Source organism: Rhipicephalus microplus, unplaced genomic scaffold, assembly GCF_043290135.1.
Source record: "Rhipicephalus microplus isolate Deutch F79 unplaced genomic scaffold, USDA_Rmic scaffold_14, whole genome shotgun sequence".
NCBI lineage: Eukaryota > Metazoa > Arthropoda > Arachnida > Ixodida > Ixodidae > Rhipicephalus > Rhipicephalus microplus.
This window is the reverse complement of record NW_027464587.1, coordinates 7,523,476-7,548,041: the sequence shown is the minus strand read 5'-3', so window position 1 is coordinate 7,548,041 and position 24,566 is coordinate 7,523,476. Positions and strand designations below refer to the sequence as shown.

At 45.4% G+C, this 24,566-nt stretch overlaps 1 protein-coding gene across 8 annotated transcripts in view; it reads left to right on the top strand.

The window, feature by feature from the left end:
* The window catches only part of LOC119181217 (DNA excision repair protein ERCC-6), a 794,400-nt gene that overhangs the window by 601,849 nt on the left and 167,985 nt on the right, over positions 1-24,566 (top strand). For all 8 annotated transcript variants that reach the window (XM_075882812.1, XM_075882811.1, XM_075882810.1 and 5 more), the window contains 2 exons: positions 15,086-15,300; positions 16,274-16,689. In XM_075882812.1, coding sequence (XP_075738927.1) covers positions 15,086-15,300; positions 16,274-16,689 — 631 coding nt within the window. The remainder of the gene's footprint in view (positions 1-15,085; positions 15,301-16,273; positions 16,690-24,566) is intronic.

Genomic DNA, 24,566 nt, shown 5'->3' with positions numbered 1-24,566 from the left:
CGCAATGTTGAACCACAGGGACCAACAATCGTCTTCAACTCCTCCGGCGGGAGCGCCTGGATGTGTCAGATAGAGCCACGCCTTTTCTCAGGGAAACCCAGCAAGGACATGGGTGAATGCACTACAAGCTTGTGAGCAAGCAGCTCCCGATGAAGCAATTATGAAAAACAGGTCTTAGGAATGATCAGCAAGTCACTTTATTTGTTCGAACACGCCTTGCAAGCAAGCTGAGAAGTTGGGTCCTAAACCTAACCCTACCGTCAAGAAAAAAAAAAGTGGGAATGGGGGGAGGGGAAGGAGTATGGCTTTTGAAATTTTCTTCGCCTTGTTTTAACCCATGCAGAACCCTGCTGAAGCAACTTTCATCAAGTACAGGGATGTTCTGTGGAAAAGTGTAAAAGTCGTGATGTGGAAGAGGTTGTTAGCGCTCGTCACGGAACGCAGCACATTTTGTTAAAATGCTCATGCGTGTATGCGCCGCAAAATTGTGTGATCGCTGGTGTCTAAAAGATGTTTCCCTCCAAGAAAACGAAACTTTGTGTGCCGAAAGAGGAGGAAGACGTGGACTGGTACCCTCTACCGACGCCAGCATTGCCCGATCATCAACCTCACCCTGTTAATAAACATCTTTCAATCTTAACCGCAACAATATCCATGAAAACTGCACCAAACTGCATCAAAGTCAAATTTGGCAGCGTTTACTATCAGCAATAGCTACCTAGAATTGTTCCACTTAATAAATGGTCGTTGGATGTTCATCCCAAATGATCCACGATGCTATGGTTGGTGCCTCCGCAACTTCTGTTGAGCAAGTCGGCTTAACGGCAAAATGCATTTCTGCAGCCAGGAGTTCTTGACGCCTAGCTCAATTGCTAGCATGTTACTGCGGCAATGGTTCATCGGCTGATGTCATCCATTCCAGCAGCATTGCTGATAGCTTGTTTGAAGAGCCGCACTGCACGTAATTAGAATAATTTTCATTAATGACTGCATGCGTGTCACCAGAATGTCCGTCAGGTCTATCAAAAGAACACATGAACAATGGAAATGCATTCACACTTTTACTCAAATATACTTTATCCATAGACCTTCATCCATAAGAGCTTTTTTATAATTTCTTCCACCAGTACATCTGCATTTGTAATCGCTATTTGATAAATGCCCCTAAAAGACCAGTCAACAGGCTTCGACATTTCTTACTCCCCCCAAACAAGCTTGGCAATTCGTAGAGTAGACTGCAGCGATCACGTTTTCCTGAATATTAAAGCACTGCGTTATGTGCAGGGCCTCCATTTCAAAAACGATTCCCGCACTCCTTTCCTACGCCTGACCAATCCTTCTACGTACAGTGACGCCAAGTCGACGGTCGGCAACTTGACACAGCAGGCAGCTTGTCAATCGATCTAAACCAGGTCTCGGCAAACTGCAATGGTCAAAGTCAGTTCTTGTTTCCACCAATAACTACGATAATGCCCCTTTTCTCTTGGTACTGCGGTGATACAGTTTCGGCCTTGCAGTTGTCATGCATACATTCCTCACTAAACTACAGTTCAACATAGCGCCTGTGTGCACCTGCTTCGCTCTCGACATGAGCAACTGGGGTTAAAAGTGTTGTCTGTGGGCGGAGTCACGATGACAGCCTACAGCTGAAAGCACCGACGACGACGGCCTACAGCTGAAAAGGATGTTCTAACCCTTGTAACTTCCTTAATATACAGTCTAATACGGATATATCCAACTCGAAGGGGATCGCGAATTAGTTCGATAGATAAAAAATTCGATATGAAAAAAAATTAGAGGCCCCGAGAGCTTACCTGTAACGAATCATCACCTACAATAGGTGCATTCAAGAATTACAACAAATTCCACACACACGCCTAAACAGAATGATTTATTTGCGTGAAAAAAAAAAAAATTGCTAAACTTGGCCTGCTTCTTTGTATTTGAAATGTTGAAGATGCTAGTCTCAATCTTATCCAGGCTGTCCAGGTGCGACAACCCGGTTTCCTCTATGTGGCCAATACTACGACCAATGATGCCGAATGCTGCTGCCACTACAACGACAGAGTACGTCCTGTAGCGAGCGCCTCATTCAAATGATCCTGCTCATAACATGAGCTGTCGGCCTGGACATAGCAATCCGCTTCTATGAAGTCGTCTGCAGACACTTCATGTGGAACTGCTGCCGGGAAGCGGGGCGATAACTCGCGAAACGCGTCATCTATGCGCTCGTCGTCGTCGTTTTCACAGGTTTCCGCTAGTTCCGCGGTCTCGAAGCCTGCCTTGTGGAAGTAGTTGACCACTGTGTCTGTCTTCACATCTCGCCAGGCATTGCAGATTTCCACGGGAGAAAACTTCGTGGAGATTTCTGGCCACCCCTTCGTCATCCACTGCTGAATGTCCTGGCTGCTGACAGCTTCCCTTTCACCTGAATTGGTTTTGCCAACAATGTTGTAGCACTGCTTAAATCAGTGAAGCCACCTGCTGTTGTCTGTGAAGTTGTTTCACCAAGTGCAGGGGCAAATCATTTGGCCTTGGCAATCAGCATCAGTCCATCCACTGGAATGTTCTTCATGTGTCCTTCAAAAAACCAGGCATTGAGTGCCTTTTCTACATTCCCGTGGACAGAAGCGCGCTCATGACAGGCTCCCGACGTTTGCTGCTCCGCCGCCATTGCCTTGATATCTGCCTTGTTTTTCAACAAGATACTCGGAGTGCTCCATGGTATCCCGAAGTCGTTCACAACGGTTGAACACTTGTCGCCCGCCTCAACAAGCTGAATAGCTTTCAACTTCGTCGCAACGTCGGGGATCTTGCGCTTCTTGATGCTGGCCACAGCTACACGAAAAGTCGACAATTCAAGGAGTCCGCAGCGGCTTTGCACACTACGCACACAAAAGAGAAATGCTGCGCATACGGTGGTACGTAGGCGACACGACGAGGTTATGGAAGCAACAAAGCTTTTACGAGCCGATGGCCACCTGCAAGAGCAACAGCAAAAGGTGCTAGCCGAGCTGTGGTTGGCTTATCAAATCTCGCAAAACAGCAAAAAAATAAACGAAAAGGCGAAAGGAGGAGGACGTCGGCTCCTTCGTTCCTGCTCTTCGAGCCAACGGGTACACAGAGAAAGCATGAAAGAGAGAAAAAAAAAAAACAAAAAAGGCCTTTCTGTAAGTTGGAGATTGTGCAGTCGGAGCCCTCTCGCCTTTACTTTTTTTTCGAGCGTTTCGTGTTTTGGCTGAGGCGTGGTGCCGCTTGGAGGTCACCGAGTGCTGCGAGTGGCAAAGCGCGCCTTCCAACTCACGCGTGGAGCCGTGGAGATCGCAGGGGAAGAAGAGGGGCGACTGCTGAAGCTCATCGTCCAGCTCGCCCAAAGATAACTTGGGAGTTCGGTATATGCGAAAATTCGATATATGTGGGTTCGGTATAACCGTGTTCGACTGTAGCATGTATTTGCGAAATTCTTGCAGCAGCATGTTCACGAAGTAAAAGTGCACATATTTCTTTTTGTAGCAATTTTTAGACCACTATAGGTGCTGATTGTTTACAGGCCTTTTAAAAGCATGCCTCCTGGTAGAGAAGCTGCAATTTTATTTTAATATGCGCAGCTTTCAGTAGTGGGCCCATTGCTGGTGTCCCTCATGTCGGAAGGCTCACTGTGAAGCGGCTACATCATTTTACACGTGGGCCCCTTGCTTTGCAAGGTGAATAGTCAATGGTTACAGTATAAACATCACAGTATCACGTTCATTTCTTTGTTTTGGGGATGGGAGGCTGCATCGCTCGAAGGCCGCAGTCGCTCGTACGCCCTGTCTTGAGGCATCACGAGACCGCTCGTAAACATTCTTTGCTCTCAACATCTGCTTCATGTTTAGACAATCTACAGAACGAAAATGAAAACCGCTTCAGCACCTATAGTGATCATAGTCTCTTACCCAAAGTTTTTTCGAGGTACATGATATCGGGTCTAAGTGATACAATTTACTACTTTCCATTAAGCTCTTAACAGTGAACACGATACCAACCAATTGTATTGTACCAAGTAAGTCTTGACGTCATCTGCAAGGAGCGCTAGTAGTGGGATTGCCATTTCAATGTTCCTCGCAATTGCCGCACGCGCAAAAACTTGCTGCACGCACTGTGTTTGATATCCGTACAGTGACTTAGATGATGAGACCCCGAAGCAACTTTTCCATGCTGATGTACGTATGAAACAACCTCTACAACGGCGTGACGATGATGTGACCACCTCTTGATGAAAGCTATATGACCGCTCCAGGAAAGGAAGCACTCTTTGCAGTCTCTTCGAGTTGAGAGTACAACACATAGAAGGGTGCACGCATAAGCCGTCTGTAATGCCTGCGACCGCGCCCTCATGGTCCAAGCTCACACCTGCTGCCATAGGGTTACAATGCTCCTCCCTGCACTCCTTGGTGCTCCTTAAAGACTTCCTCTCTGCTTGAGTAGCAATCGATGGCAGGGTGATGTTATTTATTGCATGCTCCCTTTGTGCATTTTTGTTTCAGGCTCGTTCGTCTGCATTACTTGCGCGCTTTTACCAATGGGTAATACATATGATGCACAAGCGAAACGTTATCAATTTCATTTCGACATTACACAAAACCTGAAGGCAAAGGCAAAAACAAGACGAGAATGTAAATATAATTGCTATCGCAATAAAAAAATTTGGCAGATCCTACGTAGCGTGGCAATGGACGTTATGCGAAGCATGGGGAGGGAAGGTTACTATGTTGTGATTCTTTTTATTGAGTTACAGGTTATGAAATAATGCTGAATATACAAATGTTGCATGTACCGACATATGTTGAACAGTTGCAGATGTTTATATAACCACTTTGCACTTGCGCACTGACGCCAACAGAAGCATGACTATTAGTAACACTAGAAGTGATAAGCTGATATGAAGAGCTGGTGCTCGGAGAAATTGTAGCCCTGGACACTGCCACATAAATAAACTTCAGCGTATGCCACAAGACTCAAATTGAGGTTAACCTGACGTAACTGCTGTATCGTGGAGCACATGAAATATGTATAAAAATGGGTAGGCAGCACTGCAACCACTATTGACGTTGTATGAAAAGTAGCGTCTATTTGAAAAGTAGTTACGAGACCTGGTGTAGCTCTATGGTTAAATGCTTCATTGCCACGCAGAATGCTTGGGTTTGATTCCAGCTGGGACCCTGATATTTATTCTTTGAATTCGTCAGTTCAACGCTGCTGATGTCAGCTTTTTTTTTAACGCTCACACATTAAAATTATCCATGCATGTTTTCGCCATTCCTACGAAGATACTAAGTGTCAATCACAGGTGGCACATACCCACATACCAGTGACACATACCTGCCCGTGGGTATGTGCCTCTGTCAGGCGGGAAGTGCGTGTCGACATACGCGATGGGATTGTGACATTAGTGATGTCTTGACCAGTACGTCATATTCGCCAAGCCATCTTACCTTGCCATACTAATCTTGGTTGACAAAAAGTTAAAGGAGTAATCAAAAGAGCACCCAGTCGTAAGCTGCTAGGCGGGCGAGCAGACGGGCGGTCGGGCCATCTGGCAGGCATCGAAAGTGCTTGCAGTATCCAAAGAATTTTAAGAAACCGGTTTTCGCCTTCGAGTCTTTATAGCTGAATGCATAAATGACCTGTGAAGTTGTTTCTTTTTTGTACTGCTTTCTAGTGGACACTAGGGGGTGTTTGTTGTACAGACAGAATTCCCTAGCCATACAAAATTTTGCTGCAAAAAAACAACAACAAAGTTTGTTATCTCATGTAGTTCCACCATAGAGAGATTGGAGACTTACCTCTGAGAGATTGGCCTGACAGAGATTGCAGTGTCGGCAGAGGTTGGCTTTGTGAGGCTAGTTAAGTGACATCATGGTACATCCAGCAGTACCCTCGATAGTGAAAAAGAACCTCTTTGCAGTCATTTTAGGAGAATGCAGTTGGAACAGTGTGAATCTATAGTTTTGTACATCTCTGCATTTGTCTACCATGTCTGCTGATTACCACACAGGTTTTGGAAATGTCCAAAAGCACGTCCTCCGTGGCATCGCGTGTACAAACGTGGATCTGATGCCATCTATGTGCACTAGCATATCGGCAAATGACGTAGGGACAGCAGAATCTGCGGCAGCAGCGTTGTCCTCGTTCGACGTTGCAGTAGTGTTGCCACCGAGAAGTTCTTCCGTGACTGATTCATGCAGCCACAGTTCACCGCAGCTGGCAACGTTGTCGTTAGCCTCCACGAATTCAGCGAACGTTTTAGCCGGCTTTAAACGCTCGAAGTCGTTTTCATGAATGGCGCTTGAATACTCGTCCATCGAGAATGTGGAGTCACCAGCAGTGGAGACAGTCTCTCGCGCGAAGCCACAATGCTGAAAGGAGTTAGAAATTGTGGTTTGCGACACTGCACTCCACGAACTGGCGATCGCTTGCATAGCGGCAAGCAGGGAAATCTTTTTTTCCTCGCTGGGCTCCGTTGTCGCTGGCTGACACTGTACAAGCCGCTTTCTGTAGCCCTGCTTCATGCACTTGATGATTTCGGCATCCCGCAGCTGGAGACAGTTTGTGCAGTTTGGCGGGAGAAACACCACCTTGATGTTTGGCAGGCAGGCCATGTCGGGTGGGTGGCATGGCGCGTTATCCACAAAGAGAAGAATCTTTCTCGCCGTCGCACCCATTTTGTTTTCTAAGGGCTGTAGAAACTTGGTGAATATAGCAGACGTCGTTCACGCATTTTTCTTGAGAAGTCGTACCTGCAAGGCAGCGTTCGCAAATTCTTGAAGCGCCGTGGCTTGCCAAATTTCCTTGTTAAGAGCACCAGCAGCTTCTCAGAACCGTCCTCATTGGCACATAGTGCTGCTATCAAGCGCTCTTAAAAGTGCTTCCCTCCGTGACAGCTGTCACCCTTCAAAGTAAATGCCTGCTCGGGTTGCATGTGGTGAAACATGCCACTTTCATCCGCGTAAAAAATATCACAAGGCTTGTATTCTGCAATCAAGTCCAACAGTGACCCTTTCCACTCCTGCACTGTGCAAAAGTCTACGGAGGAGCTTTCTCCACCATAGCGGCGGAAGATGATGTTGTTACACGACATCGGCAACGAGAGAGCATCAGTTCGACAATGAATGCGTACGCGCTCGTGTTGTTGTTACTGTTATTCCTCCATCTTGGCTGCAGATGCCTCTGACTCTCTCTGTTTATTTTGTAAATATATTTATTTAGTTCATACTCTCACCTCCGTGACATTTGGTGGTGGTGCTGGGTACGACATGATATAACAGTGCTCCACAGTGGCCGATGTTTGAATTTTTTCACCATGGCAAACCAGGGAGCCGCTTCTGCTGAGGCGACCACAACAATAACTGTTGTCCTTGTGCAGCTAAAAGATCCTGGCACATCCTGTGGCACTGATGATGTCGACATTGAAGAATGGTTGCCATTGTATGAATTTACAAGAATTACCGCTGGGATGAAACTCTTATGTTGGCCAACATCCTGTTCTACATGAAAGGAACAGCAAAAGTGTGGTTCAACAACCACAAACAAGAAATTAGAAGCTAGGATGCGTCCGAAGAAAAGATGCGCACCCTTTTCGGCAAGTCTGTGGGTAGAAAGGCAGCGGCCAAGAAGGAGTTTGCATCTCGTGCACGATTGTCAGCAGACTCCTACGGGACTTACATAGAGGACTTGCTTGCCCTTTACCAAAAAGCAGACAATGGCATGGAACAAACGGAGAAAGTAGCACATATATTGAAAGACATTACAGATGATGCATTCAGCCTTCTCATATGCAAAGATGGCAACATGTTGGATGTCATCATCAAGTAGTGCCAGCGTTTTGAGGCCGCAAAAAGTTCACGTATCGCCAACCATTTCACTAGACTTCCAAACACAGCAGTAACCTGGTCATGCGAAGACGGGCCTGCACTACAGGCGCCGGTAACTGCAGAGCACGTGACCAAGATCATCAGACGTGAACTTGAAGCTCTGTTTCCTGCGTCCACATGCTCCCATGCCTGTGGCTCTAGCCCTCAGATGGTGTCACTAGTACATGCCATTGTGTGACAAGAGCTTTCCCATGCTGGACTGGCCTCCGAGTGCACTACAACTCTCTCTCAGTCAATCGAACGTCGTCAACCCCCTGTTTCATATGCCCAAAGCCAAAACCTTCCGGTGCGCCCTTGCAATCCAGCCAAGTGGAGGACTGCTGACGATCGTCCGATTTGTTTCAACTGCCGCCATATTAGACACGTGGCCCGCCATTGGAACACCAGGTGGTATTGGCATCAGGCATCTTATGGGTACACTCAGCGCCAAGAAAGAGGGATCGTGGATGCTTTCAACCTTACCGGGAATCACCTCAGGCCACTAGTGAAGGTATTGGCATCAGGCATTCTATGGCATCCTACTGTCACTTAAACTTATTGGCATCAGGCATCTATCAGGCATCCTACCGTCACTTAAACAAAGTAACGGGCAAGGATGTGTATCCTCTGCTGCGGATCGACGATGCTCTCGACTGCCTACATTGGTCTACCTACTATCCACTGCCGCGGATTGACGACGCTCTTGACTGCCTACATGGGTCTGCCTACTTTTAATCTATCGACTTACAATCAGGATATTGGCCGATTTCTGTCAATCATTTCTGTCGATCATGAGAAAACCGAATTCATTACACCGGATGGAGTTTTTCAGTTCAAGGTTATGCCATTCGGATTGTGTAATGCCCCAGCTACATTTGAAAGGATGATGGACCCTCTGCTGTATGGATACAAATGGTCCACGTGCCTGTGCTATCTCGATGAAATCATAGTCTTTTCACTCACATTTGAAAGCCACCTTAGCCGCCTGTCGGCTGTTTTCGAGGTTTTCCATACAGCAGGACTTCAGCTCAACTCTTCCAAATATTGTTTTGGTTGTCTGAAAATCATTGTGCTGAGCCACCTTGAGAGTGCTCGAGGCGTGCATCCTGATTCAGACAAAATTCAAGTTGTCAAAGATTTTCCCGTACTACGTTCCGCTAAAGGTGTACGAAGTTTTATCTGTCTGTGTTTTTACTTTCGTTATTTTTAGAAGAATTTCGCTGGCATTGCCTGACCACTTACGGAACTACTGAAGAAGGACATGACTTTTTATTGGGGTACTGACCAAGCAACTGCCTTCAGCACCCTTACAACATTACTTACTTCTCCACCCATCTTGGCCCATTTCGACTCGTCAGTGCATACTGAAGTTTGTACCGATGCCAGCGGACATGAAATCAGTGCTGTTCTCACCCAGTGACAACAAGGACGGAATCGCGACATCGCTTATGCCAGTCGCCTCCTTTTTTCTTCGGAGAGCAAGTTTTTTATCACAAAGCATGAGCGCTTCGCACTAGTCTGGGCAGTTGGAAAACTTCAACCATACTTGTTTGGCCGCACCTTTTCGGTAATTACGGATCACTTTGCCCTGTGCAGGCTGTCATCTCTTAAAGATCTGAATGACTGGACGACTTGGACATTGGGCCTTGAATCTCGAACAATACAGCTTTGACGTGGCATACAAATCTGGCCAAATGCACCAGGGTGCCGACTGTCTATACTGTCATCCCGTAGACCCATCTGAACGTTTAGCACATGATTCTGACTCTTGTGTCTTTGCCATGTCGGCTTTCACCGACATATGCAAGGAACAGCTCAGCGATGTCCACTTGCCATCTATTATGCACAGTCTACGTTTGCCCCGCGTAGACCCATCGCTACACTTGTTCGTTCTATGCGATGGCATTCTTTACCGACGCAACACAATGCCGAGGGACCAGAGCTACTACTCATAGTTCATGCAACACTCCATTCTGTTGTTCTTGAACGTCTTCACGGCGCCCCAACCGCTGGGCATCTCGGGGTCATGCGCACGTACGATTGCATGTGGAGTAGATTATTCTGGCCAGGCCTTTACCGTTCTGTGCGCCGATACGTTGCTGCTTGTCAGTCCCGCAAGCGCTCTAAACATTCTACCTCTCTACCAGCTGGTCCACTCCAGTCAATAGACACCCCAACCTTCCCCTTCTACTGTGTCGGTATAGATCTCATTGGACCATTTCCTACGTCTCTGACTAGAAACAAGTGGATAGTCGTACCCACTGACAATGCCACAAGATATGCTATCACACTAGCACTACCCACAAGCTGTGCCACTGACGTCGTGGATTTCTTGCTGCATGGCGTTATTCTTCATCATAGCGCTCCTCGGCAGATGCTGACCGATCGTGGTCGCTCATTTCTTTCAAAAGTCGTAAGCGACATCCTTCGTTTATGTTCCGGCATGTCACAAGCTCACTACAGCCTACCATTCACAAACAAATAGTCTTACCGAGCGCCTAAATCGACTCTTGACAACCATGCTCTGTATGTACGTTTCCAAAGATTACCTTGATTGGGATAGTACTTTGCCTTACGTGAAATTCGCATACAATTCGTCCTGCCACGACACGGCTGGCCTCTTTTCCTATAAACTATTCAAATGATTTCAGAGTACGCCCGGTATGCCACTTCTCGGGCTCAAGTGGCCCGCCAAGTGGCACGGGAACGTCTTTTTGGCTCGCAGTTCTCTCAGAAGACTCGCTACGATAGCCATCACGAGAGTAGTTTCCTACTCTCTAGGTTCATTGGTCCACCTCTGGGCACCATGCCGCCACGTTGGCCTGTCTTCGAAGCTCTTATCTCGCTACTCGTGGCCTTACAAGGTTTTACACTGGCTTACTGAAGTCACATATCAGATCGCTCCATTGGACAGTCAGTCGTCGTCGTCCGCACCCGCCACTGACATTGTCCACGTGTTCCGTCTCAAACCATACATCTCAACACATGATCCTACTCTCCTTTAGGCGCCAAAACAGTGCTACCGGCGGCGGGAGGTCATATGTTACACGACATCGGCAACGAGAGCGGATCAGGTAGACGATGAAGACAATGAATGTGAGCGCGCACGTGTTGTTGCTGTTGTTCCTTCATCTTGGCTGCAGCTGCCTCTGACTCTCCCCGTATATTTTGTAAATATATTTATTTTATTCATACTCTCACCCACATGGCAATATTGTTAAGCCTTGAAATTGCTGATGCCCAGGCGCAAGGCCACAAGGTTGGCGTTCTCTCTGAGGATGGCGGTGTCAATATTGATGGCAGAGCTCCGCGCTTGAATCAACCAGTTCAGCAGCATTTTCTCCGAATTTTCGTGGTCACCTTTTTTGGCATATTTCTGCTTCAGTCCAAACTTGATTGCATTCTGAAGAATCGAAGACTTGTTAGCCAGAATAGCCTTCAATAAAGACTCCTCTATCTTTAGCTCCCAGGAAATAATTGCTTTGTGGCTCCATGCCACTTCTCGGCTTCTTCAATGATTTTCAGCTTTTCGCTGAGTGAAAAAGCTGCTCGCTTCGGTGACATCTCGCGTAGCCATGTGATACAATCACGGACGACACATGCACTTCAAGAAAAAAAGAGCGAAAAGAGGGCCACTGCGCCATTGTTGACACTCCTAAGGTATTAAACTGACCCCTTTCAAAAGGCAGGAGCTGAAAAAAGTTCGCATTTCAGAAGGATCTCATTGGACTCTTGTGAAGCGCTTTTCGATTGGCTTTACTGACATGCTTTGGCCACAAAATAACACACACAAAGTAAAGAAACACTAAACGACAAGCACAAGCGGCACTTTCAACTAAAGTAGACTTGGTGCAAATCCAGGCTTAAGTAACAACATACAGACATGCGCAGTCTTCACACAGCCTTACGCTATCCAGCTATCGAACGATCTCTTCTGCGATAAGTACATCACCAATGGTTTGCTGATACAACTTTCACCTTTCTTCTTAATGTAATATGCTTCCATTAACTCACGCGCAGTTTTATGCCTATTTCTACCTAGAATCTTAACCTCGTTAAAATATGGTGCACACCTGCAGGCTTTACAATGCATAGTCAAATGCGCCAAGCCATCTTTCATTAAATTTAATTCATGCTCCCTAACCTGTTCATTAATGCAGCGCCCGGATGTCAGTAAGCAAGTACCAACTAGGCCAACAATCAGTATTGTTACAATATATTTCGATTGGCTTTCATGATGAAGCCGCCGTATTAAGTCGTGCATACCACGCGGATGGCGGTCAGCGCCATTCGTATGCGTTGTGTGCCTTGGGGCCACATATCGCCGTCGGTGCGGGCGGGCCAGTGCCGCCTTCTTTCCCAGTCTCCTCTGCCTCTCAGAGTGCGTTGCATGTCTGATGGTTCTGTGTTTGAGAAAGAGCCCGTGCATTTTCGATAGTAGGTATGCCATATTGTACGCGGAGGTGACATGCTCCAGAAGACGCTCATGGAGCTACGTCCCCGGGTTGTGGATGCATCACTGCGAGTTCAGACCGTTACGCCCATTGTTGTACAAGCTCCCGTAACAAGAGCAATACATTCATTTATATCAAGGGTGATTGTTGATAGCAGATGGCAGCTGCACTGCTGAAGGTACATGACATCGTTTTGAGATGCGTTTTCAGGTAAGTCCTAATGATGCAGCATTACATCACATTACATTACATTACATCTTAATAATGCCCCCCCCCCCCCCTACTAAGATGCTACACAGGTTAGCCTTCCCTAGACAAAATCCTTTGAACGCCTTTGCGCGACGAAAGCGGGAGAGATGGTCGTTCAAAAAGGGTGGAAAAAATGGGGAAAACCACAACCAGGCCCCTTTACGCTGCTTTCACAGCCGCTAAAAGGCTGAAAGGAAGACGAATGAACGGCAGCTGAAAACCGAAATAAACTGTTTTTCGAAGCACTCGGCATGCGAAGGGTTTCTCCTGCTGGTGCGATAAAAGGCACCTGCGGCATTTCCCTTTTCTTCGCCTTTGGGTCCCTTCGCTTCGTGCGGATCATCGTGAAACGCGGGTTCCCCGTAAAATGGCATCAGATAATTGAGGTTTTTAATGCATTGCATTCATGGGGCTTTTGCCGGAACGGGACAAATCTGTCGTAAAAGCCAGGTTGCCGTGAAACTGGGAAATGTAGAACCAGGATTCCACTCTATCAAGCAATACAGCGAAACCGCGATAATTTATACCAGCTGGGGAACGCTGTCGTTACAAGTTGCAATGCGCATCTCCTGACGTGCGCCATCACCACCAATAAACAAATACAGTACCACAGAAGATGTTGCTCAAAATGCACACCAGAAAGATGTTTCCTTCGTTTTCAAGACTATTACAGGGTCCGGCTAACACAGCAACTGCGACAGAAGGAACACTATTAACTTTTTGCGATATATATGTGTGCTTCTCTACCGCTATCTGATAGTTTGTTACAACTGATAATCTCTTTGAAACACGGAGCGGTCGGTCGACTCCTCATCTCCTGGTTAGTTCCGTTCAGTGCAGTGCCTATGCTGCCCATGCTGTCGCTGTCTGGCGGCTTGCCGTAGGGTACGCATAGACTTCCTGTGGTAACTGCTCTTCCTCACTTCGCTCCAGACAGAGCACAGATAAGCAAAGTAATGTGTTTAATTAGCACGAGGATAACAAACCTCTGCGATAACCTGACGGGTTTCACACATCAAGTGTGCAACGCTGTGGAGGCTAGCGAGACTCCTTGCTGTAGATGCATTCGCGTAAAAAAAATAGTTCCATATTTTTATCACCCAGAATAAATTTTTTGTGTCCTTCCAGGATGAGTATTAATTTAGCATGTATTTTACACATGCACACACACACACGCACACTTCCATATAGTAAGTCTGGTAAGCTGATTAGTACTGAATGTTTGGTCTTTGAAAACCATTGTAATTTATTACGAGAAAAAATTTTGATTGACGATGATGTTTGACCTTAAAAAGCTGCTCCGAAACTAACTCGCATTGCTGAAGCCCTTGCCTGAAGAGTGCCGTGCCTCACACAAAGCCTGCAAAGCTCCCGCAGTTATGAGGATGCTTCAGGGCTTGCAGTGTTTTTGCATGTTGATAACATGCTGAAACATCAACCCAATGAGGTGATTGTCGCGAATGTGCGTGCATTGGAGAGCGACTGCAATGACAGCAGAAACGATGTGTTAGAGGGCTGCATCAATGCTGCCTGAGTCTCTCCAGGGATATGTTATCACCAGGGATGTTCCTCTGCACTGTATGGAGCGCCTGAACGCCTTAAAGAAGCATGCCATCAAGCTTTGTGCGGAATAAGCAAGACTGAGCAGCCAGTGAGGAGCACCTGGTGTTCACTTGTGGTCATCTCACCCCAGCGGTTGAATAGCTTGCCACCGCAACCTTATCGCATTTTGCCTGATCTGGGTCGTCATTATTACTGATTTCTCTTCTGGTGTTATATTTCTCTTTGTTATACCCTTTTGTTCTATTTTGTCATTTTGCCTATGTTTCATTCCTTTTCATGCAACCCATTTAATTACAATCATTGATTATAACAATGGAAATTTTTGTGGCACTGGAATAATTATAAGTATGCAGTTGTTTTCATTAAAACCATAATTTCATATTTTTCTGTGTTCTGCACTGTCACACCACAAGTATTTGCCACTTATGTGAATTTCTTGCATTGTCCACTAGAAAAAGTGTGTTCCTCCAGCCTTGAGCTCCCTACTTCAGTTTTTTTTTTTTTTTTTCAAGGCATGCTCTCACTGCAAAGTGTGAACGTACAGGAATGAGGACGGAGGGAATTCTTGCTTCAGTTTATGACAAGTTTTTTTGAGCGGGCAGCCTTGAGGTTAGTGTTGGCTCGCATTCTGTCATAACCGAAAAAACAGAGAACAATGAAAGCAGATGTAGAGCATATGTAAGAGACTGTTGCATGAGGCTACAAAATAGCGCCATAGCACTTGCAGTCCACACTGCTGAAGCAAAGATGTTTATGTCATTGAGGCTGAAAGTTAGTTTTTTATTGCCAACGCACCTGCGGGATTATGTGGCACACAAGCTACAATTTCACATTAGAGAGTGCTTTCCCAGTTAGTAACTTTGGTGGGCCTGCATTAGCTCGTAGCAAGGCCCTCTCAAGTGTTTGAAAATGCGGGTTTCTCAACAGGACCCGTCAGTGTTTGTGTTCCTGCTGACAACGAGGGTGGGTGGTCTGGGCGTCAACTTGACGGGTGCCGATCGAGTGGTCATCTACGATCCCGACTGGAATCCCAGCACAGACACGCAAGCCCGAGAGCGCGCTTGGCGCATTGGCCAGCGTCGGGACGTCACCATCTACCGCCTGCTGACGGCTGGCACCATTGAAGAGAAAATCTACCACAGGTATGATTTAATTAAACCCGGTTGCATGCATAACTTTGGGGTTGTACAAGGCCATGCAGTTACTATGCATGTGCTTCACAGCTCGAGTGAGTTGACTTTTGCAGCTCTTAATTGGTCGAATAGGCTTCCTTGCTCTGATTCAGCAGCAGACTCTGTGAGCACATTGTGAAGCCCTCAGTGCCGAGGCATCACCCACCATGCATGATCCACCTTGCGCTACCATGTGTGAACACCACTTTTGCTCTCCCCTACATGTGACACCAAATCTGGCCACCCTTTGTGCATTTTCGTGCAGTTCTCGTAATCGAAGCTACTATCAACCGTAACCTCTGGAGAACATTTCATACCTCTCCATCGCAGTAAGGCAATGGGTGGGGCTGGTTGGTTCATGGTCAAGTCTTGGATAAGCATTTTTTCATATCCCCTTCTGTTCCTCTCTGCGTTTTTTTCGTAGACATTCTTTTAAAGCAGTGCACATCCAAGACCATCATCTTCACACCATTCCGACAAGGACACAGTGAAATGGACATAGTGGAGTTTGATTGAGATTGCTCCTATACAGCAGAAGGCTCTGTGATGGTGTGAATGGGCATTTACAGTGAATATTGGGGAGCTGTGTTTAGCGGCATTTCAGTGTGTGAGAATAACTCGGTTTGTTCTCTTATTGAAACATAACAGCATGTTTTTTTTTTCTACTCACTTTTTTCCCATGCCCATATGAAGTGTATACAATGTCATGTATTCAGCCCTTCTTCATTGCTATAAAAACAACAATTTATTAACACTTATGCAGCATGGCTTCTATCAGCCCTTTAGTGGGAGACTTGTTGGTTTTGCTTTCATGTCACTAACTGCTTGCATCCTGCTTGATTCATGCTCAGTACATTCTCTTCCGTATTACCGTCTAAATGTGAACCTTGCTAAGTGTTTTCTTCCACTGGCTGTGCATAGAGATGTGCCTGCTTTATACCAGGCAGATCTTCAAGCAGTTCCTGACCAACCGAGTACTAAAGGACCCGAAGCAGCGACGTTTCTTCAAGACCAATGACCTTTATGAGCTTTTCACCCTCCCTGACGACAACAAGAAGCAGCGCACAGAGACGAGTGCCATCTTTGCTGGCACTGGCTCGGATGTCCAGCTCAAGAAGAGCAAGAAAAGTGGAGAAGACAGCCCTGTGAAGGGGTCGTCACAGGCAGGCAACGAAAGCACCAAAATAGCCGACCCTGGAGCAGCAGAGGCGAAAGGTAGCACTGAACAAGGGCTTTTGAGCAAGGAGAAGATCCGACAGATGCGAGAGCTGGCGAGACAACTGAGCCAAAGAATCGGCGCAGGTACCAAGAAGCCCGAAAAGAAGCCACACCACAAGCAACACAAGTCTAAGAAGAGCGGTGAGTGAGCTTTTTCAGGTTAGCACAATGTGGTCAGCCGGTGCCAGTGATAGGTCAAATGAGCGCACAGCCCAGAACGATATGGGCAGCATCATGGCCCACAGGATAGCTTCCCGATGCACAGTAGCAGCTCATAGTTACTCTGTAAATGAAAGAGCACTAGAACACCCAAGGAAGCATGCAGCAGTTTTGTGTTGCCTTGGGCAAGCTTTTGTCAATTAGACATCCTGTAGCAGAGAAAGAAGAGAGGTATATCCTGTATTTACTCGCATACTTTGCATACCCCTAGTATGAATCAGCTTTACTTTAGAAAAGAAAGTAGTATTGCAGATTTCACGCTATGCAACCTACGTGAGCCAGCTCTCCGGCGCGCTCACAAAGAGACTTTGGCCTTAGGATGTTTTGGATGGACACACCGTTCGTTGAGCAGGCAAGCACAGTATGATTTCATGGTTCGCTTATGCAGTTACCTCCACATTTTTTGGTGTGAAATGCTTCAGCCATACTGCATGTTAGTTTATCTATGATTAAACAAGACCTTGTTTTCACACCATGCAGGATGGCAATGGTAGTTTTTGCAATGATCAGCTAGGTGTGAGCGATAACTTTTGTCCAATGACTTCCAATGTTGTTTAAGGTGAGTGTCTTAAAAGGGTCAGGAATCAACCCTCGCACTTGGCTTTCAAAAAACTCCTTCGAATCAGTCTGACGCCTCCCAGAACATTTTTTTTTTAAAGAATGTTTCGAAAAGCTATAGTAAAGCCGGAGATACAGGGATGGCAATATTTACCTGTCGCATTCCTGTTCAGCTCCCTTCATTCTGCAAGAGAGGTTCGCGACGTCCCGCATAGTGCATTATGTCACTTTGCTCCAACGTTGCGTCATTTACTTTTCAGTTAACATGGCGGTGCTGATGACTGCTGCTGGCAACTCATAGTCTGGGTCGGCTGCTTCTCACTGCGTTGTAGCTGTTGTGTTTGGTGCGATGTATTTCTCTTTCCACTCTGGAGAACTGTATGGCGCTTCTAGCACAAATGAGCGAAGCAACCACAAGCGGTTGTTTTCTCATGTAAGCACACACTCAACCACTTGTTTGCTGTCGCCGGCCTAACATTTTTTGTCTTTAGTGTGAAACAATGCCTGCCTATTGTGCTGTAACATGCTCAAGCTGACTAGGAAGGTCTTGAAGAAAGACATTTTATGAAAAGGTATCATATCAAGGTTCGCTCTTTTTACTTGTAAACGGATAGTGATGTATGTGTAGGAATTGCCTGCATTTTTGTGAGCTCTCCTAAAAAGTGAACTTGAAGGGCAGGCTGATTGTAATCCTTCGCTGTCATCATGTGTTGGCAATGTACATTGTAAGCCTTCTGTGGCGGCAGATCCCCTATGTGATATGCATCTGGTGTAGCATCAGCCGCATCGGCATCACATAAAATGGCAGATGTGTTCAGATTTCCTCACAAACACGAGTGTGGCCATACATGCACAGTGGGGGAACAGCTGCGCCATTTGCACCATTGTACACCAAGCTTGTTTACCTGCACCATCCTGTGCCAAACCAGCCTTGCTGCGCCAAACTCGTTTATTAGCGCTGTACTGCGCCGCAGCACCTCGATTCAGTTCCAAGGTGCAACAGCCACAGTGTAAGAATAAGTTGGGTGCTGGCACTTGCCACTCTGCATAAAGAGAGGGTATGACCACATTGCATTTGTCGATGACTTTGAGCCACGAGTAGTGTTTGTCGCATGAGTTGAGATGGTGCTGCAGTTTGGGGGGTCAGGAATGTACGCGGAGCTCATTCTGAACTTTGCGTGCAAATGAAGATATTCCTGAAAGCTTTGTGTGCATGGGCAACTAATGACGTAGTGTGTAAAAAGTAAGGCACAGGACAAGAGAAGGGACATAGAGGAGCGCTCCTCTTCACTCATCCTGTGTCTCAGTCTTTACAAGGTACGTTATTAGTTAAGTATTACCAACACACCCATCTTTATACCCTTGTGTGCATGCGATTTAGAAACGCTTTGCCATCTGAGCATTGCCAGTTCAGTGCACCTATACCTCGACGCTCGCTGCAAATGACTCCGAGTGCGCGTTGGTGGCCTTGTCACTGACTGCGCCTCGAAAATGGACAAGTGGTATTTTTTTTCCCGAATTAGAAGTCGGGGTATATGGCTTGTATGGAACATGTGTTGCTGATGTGAACAATACCGCGCCTCCTTGAGGTGATCAATTTGCAGCTGTAAACTATTGCACGGGTATGTGCACAATATTTATTGGTTTTCTTTTGTCTTCAACGCCGAGTGCGACATCATTATTTCTCGTAAACAATATTTGAATATGCCGACACAAAATTCAACACCGGTTTCACTGAATGTGAAATATACTGCCAAAAAACATGCTCCACAGGGACGAAGCTTTTATTAGGACACTGCAAATTATCTGAGCAAAGTACCTCAAAAGTGGATTCTAGTTCCATTCCCTTATCTTTAAACACATTTAGAATGTGCTCACTTTTTTTTAACAGTGTGTGAATTATTAATAAAAGTCAAATCACTCTGTAACACTTATCTGCAATTTGGCGTTAATGGCTCAATTCCACTGCGGAGGTAATAAATGGTATAGCGCCTTGTGACCAGTTAGTCATTGAATAATTGGGAATTCTGTGTCCCACCTCACATTCCTGACAGTAGCACTACATGTATCAGAACACGCTCAGCTCATCCGCACACTGACTGCTTTATTCCTTTCACATTTCATGCATAGAGACGACACATTATTTTCGTTTCGTGTTTGTATGGCGCCAAAGAGTGGTGTGCCTGCTGGGACAGCCACCTCACTCAGCATACACGTTTTCCCGATAGTGCTCCGCACGACCGCAGGGCATTCTAGAGTTGCTTTAAAAATAGTTATATTAACATAAACAGGATATTGTGGGGCACCATGTCAAATGCTTTGGCTAGATCTATTTGCAACATGGCCACTTTAAGGATTGTGGCATCACAATACTCTGAGAGGCTTTTAGCGACGTGAATATTCATGAATATACTCCTGCCCTTATGCCACATGTCTGATGTGGCTAACCAACTTGTGTACAACTCCTTGCAACCTCCTTGACAGAACTTTTATTATGCCTTGTAATCCACTTTCATAAATGTGATTTGCCTGTATCCTCTTACTCTATGTAAGACATATTTCTCTTTTTTTAGGGATCAATGCTGTGTGCACACGATTAAACTATGGAGGCATAGTCCCCAGAACAAAAGGCTCTGAAATTACTTCATACAATGACTCAGTCATATGCGACTGAAACGCTTAATAAAAATCAGCATTAATACCATCTTGACCCAATAATTTGCCCATACTGAGATCTATAGCCCTCTCAGTTTTTCTTGCAGTAGTAGGTAGTCATTTTTAGTAGTACTATTTTTTCCGCGTTAAGTATCGGCATTTCTGTATTCTCAGACCTTTTGGCACGCGATACGAAAGAAGTTCTTGATTGATTATGTTCTCTCACTGATAGTACTATTCATTTTAATTTACAATATTTTATTAACTCGAGGGTACGCATTTTCATCTGATAAGGGACTATGTCGGCGCTTCACCCACTAGGTTTCACCCTAGTGGGTGAAGGCGCTTCACCCACTACGGCGCTTCACCCACTACGGCGCTTCACCCACTAGGTCGGCGCTTCACCCACTAGGTCTGTTTCGATTTTGACCAAATTTTTAAGCTCTTACCGCAGGTCGCCTCTTTTCGCACTTGATATTGCGTAACAGCCCCACACAACGGCGTTATTTTTATCTTTTACCTAAACAATTCACACCTTTCTGCCGCACTGCCTTCTGTGTCATTGAAAAAACTGGATTTTTTTTCTTGGTCTTATCAACAAGGCCTTTGTGTGTGATTAACTTAGTATTCAATTTCTGCCTTTCCCATACCATCTTCTTTTTGCACTTTTGCCCAATCTCAAATGACACCAAGCAATGAATACTGAAGGAAAAACATCGACATCATAGTTTTGACACAAAGGCGTAATCTCAGAACACACATAAAATCTATCTAGACGTGCATGACTAGTGCCTTGAAGATGTGTAAAGTGTTGACAAATTTTGTGCTTGATGCTTCATTGCAAACTTACCCTATGTAGGCCTTTTGTCAGGAAAGAATCTCATTATAAGGAATAATAAAATTAGAACAACAAAGAAACAATGAGGCATCAAACAATGTGAATCAGGTATTGAGTAGATTGTCGAATGCTCCGAGCCATTACAAAGTATGAACTATAATTCTTCATCGTCATCAGCCACAGCATCGAAAAATTCCTTTGCAAGTGTTTAGCGGGCACTACACTTCTAAAAAATTACGACAAATGGATAGTGAATATCTTTTACTACACAAAAATTATGATAATTTATCGTGTAGTGGGATACCCTGCAAGTGTTATTTTAGCAGTTACCCAAGGAATGTTACCCAAGAAAGGCTCTAAAAAGGCTGCTCTTCTAGCTTTTGCTGTGACTTTGCCGCACGTTTCGCGCAAGCCTGTCAGTTTTTACAGCGAAAGCTGTTATGAGATCAAAACTCTGTTCACGCCCGGCGCTGTACTTGTCCACCGCCGCCGCTGGTGTCCCTAACCTCTATCATAGAAATAAGAAGAAAAAAACCAGTACCAAAGACACGGTGGGGCTGCAACTCGGGTCCACTTCGTGCCAGCCCAGTATTCTACCACTGAGCCACACCGGTGCTTGGGACTTGTTGGCGAACTTGTCTTAGGCAGGCTCGATGTCGGTAAAGCAATTGCGTTAGACTTACAAGGCATCTTAAAACAGCAAAAGAACAACCTGTCGTCGCACAGTGCGAATAGCGTAACGAGTGGGTCTTCCAATGCTCCAATCTATTACAAAATGTAGATGTAAATGTAGATCCTAAACTCGTGACTCGCACCCAGTCTGGAGGATCAGCCAAGAATCGGGTAGCTTACCAAAAATGAATGTATATAAATAATACTGGTGAAATGAAAATTAACAGAAATATTGTTTTTTTTTTTAATTATTTTTGAGAAAAATTTTCATGAACTAGTTTCTACTGATTGAGCAATAAATGATTGATAATAAAGAAAATTTTTCAATAGCCTACATGAGTTAACTGAGAACCTTTTGGTATTGAGGTTATTAAGTAAATCTCTTAGAATGTACAGTGAAATCTTGCACAGCCACGTACACTTTCCTGTTGCTGTGCCCTAGGGTATGTGCACCTAAGGATAGTAAATTTGACCTTGTCAAAGCTAAGTCAAGGATTTGTAATGGTATTTCTAGTGATACCTTTCTTAATGTTGAAAACTTTCTACAAGAGATGAAAAAGTGCTCCACAGTTTGCTCTTCTCCACAAAAAGAACAAAGTGGAGAAGGAGTCAAGCCTGCTCTAAACAAATAAAAATTTAATGGAGGAATACGACAGCGAAATCGTGTGATTAAAACTTCCAGCCATTGGTTATGACATGAGAAAGTTTTCCAGGATGTCATTAGATGGTTGAAATCCAGAGAATTTGTTAAAGATGGTGTAGAGAATTCTCGCATCATCATTTGCCTCCGAAATCTAGAAGCTACTATAAAGGCTGTTGTAGGGGTAATATTTATAGCTGGTCCGTCTAACGCCGCTTTCGTTAGTGCATCAGCTGTTTCATTTAGAGTTATGTCTCTATGCCCCGGCACTCATACTAATCGCACCTGGGTTAAGTGATTCGGTACTAGAGAGTTGAATTCGTCTAATGTTTTCGAATCACCGGATGCCATGAGAGCACTGCAGACCGACAAGACGTCTGTGATTATTACAGTGGAATTCATTGATGTTGGCAGTTTTCGAAGGGCCTATGCTACGGCTAAAAATTATGCAATAAAGACAGGTGTGAAATCTCTGGAATTAGGAGGGAAAAGGACCAGTCTAAAACAGGGCAGAATATACGAATATTACTATTTTCATCTCGCTGCAAAGCGTCCGTCGCAATGATATGTGCTTGCATTCCTAGCAGGTAGTGCTGTCAAGTAGCTCTTAAAGGGCCACTCAGCATGTTTGACAATTTTGAGCTGACAAGCGCAATGCGTAGACGAGGCGTTCATGATCACGTCTGTCAAAATTTGCAACGCTATGCGCCGCGGAAATGGGTCAAATTTCAAGATGAAAGCTGCTCACCCTCCCCTCTACCAGTGCACGCATAGAGAATGAGGGCATGACGCAGGCGTAGGAATGGCCCTACATACACAGCAATGCGGTGACGTTGGTCCTCTACATAAACGAGTCTGCTCTGACGTTGTCAACAGTATATATACCACGTGACGTGGCAAAAATTATTTAACACAACATGCATAGTTTATAGTTTATGTATTTCTTGCTTTAAGAAAATAATAAAACTTGAAATAAATAATGAGACGCAATAAAAAATTGTGCACGTTTTTTTTTACATTTTTTTCCGTGAAATGCTACGAGATGCGAGGCTAATGTGCCAGCGTTTCGCATGCGTTCGGGTCCCGGCGGTCACCGCATTGAGCAGACGACCACCGTGGAACGCTCCTACGCGTTTGAGCACTCATTGTGCTCATCTACTCTACCGCGTCTAAGCCAGCGTTTCCAAATGATCCCGCAGAAACAGACAGAAGACCACAAAATAACGCTGCTCGACCAAGTAATGCCGCTCGTGTGCACGGGGGCTGGGCTTGTTCGGGCAGGTCATGCGCACGTTACCTCTCGGTCAGATGTTGGAGAGGGTGGGGAAGAGGTTTGGCTTGCGAAGGCTACGCAGAGGAGCAGCAAGGGTTTCGAGCTCGCCTCCTCTCACCCTCGTTTTGCACCGCTTCAAAAAACCTGTTTTGTCCGCTCGTAATGAACTGATTCGAAAAATTTTTGTGGCAAAACGCTCCTCATCGGATACCCAACAACTTCCACTGTCTAATTAAAATTCGGTATGGGGCCTGGTGATTGGCCCTTTAACAAATTACTCAGCAGGTGTTTAGCACTATTAGAGAAAATGTCATCAAAGTATATTTGGAGAGAACGTGTCGAGCTACAAATTGGCAGGACCTCCGTAATTTGCACGGATAGTGGGCCGAGAAGAGACTGTACAAACTTTATTTGAGGTGTGAAATCTAGGCCAATGACAATTAAAAAATAAACCAGGTTGCGCAATGAAAACTGTTTCTTTACGCCTCAAAGGAGATTCAAATGACCTTAAGTACAATTGTACAGTCAACATTTTGAATCTGGTGACGAGTGAGGGAATTCTAGTTTCTATATATAAAACGTTATTCGCTACAAATTTAGGTAGCCTCAAGCACGTACGCATTGCCTGTTTCTCCAGAAGAACAAGGGGACGTAGCTTATAAGCAGGTGCCCCGGAGTATAAGGCTCATCCAAATTCTAGAATTGGCCTCACATACATGCGGTATATTGATAATAACGTGGCTCTGCGTGTTCCTGATTGCCTGTTGCTTATCCTCCGTAATAAGCCAGTCGCCCGAACACCCTGTGCCGCAATATATTCTATGTGGTTTCGCCATACTAGAGAGCTGTCGTATATCACTCGTAGATATTTGAGGATTCGCACTTGTGGAATGGTATCAGTTTTGTATGGGAAAAATGTATATATTGGGTCTTTTATCATAAATACTAATAATGCAGACTTGTTCGCGTTTAGAGATAGATGAATAACGTCGATCCAGTGCTCTATTTTAGATAAGTACGTTTGGAGGTTTCGATAGGGAGCGTGAATGTCATGAGCAGACGAAAAGAATAGGATATTGTCAGCATACACATACATCTGAACATTCTCATTGCATGGGATCGAGCTTATTCTAATATTGAATTGTACCGGAGAAAGAACAGCG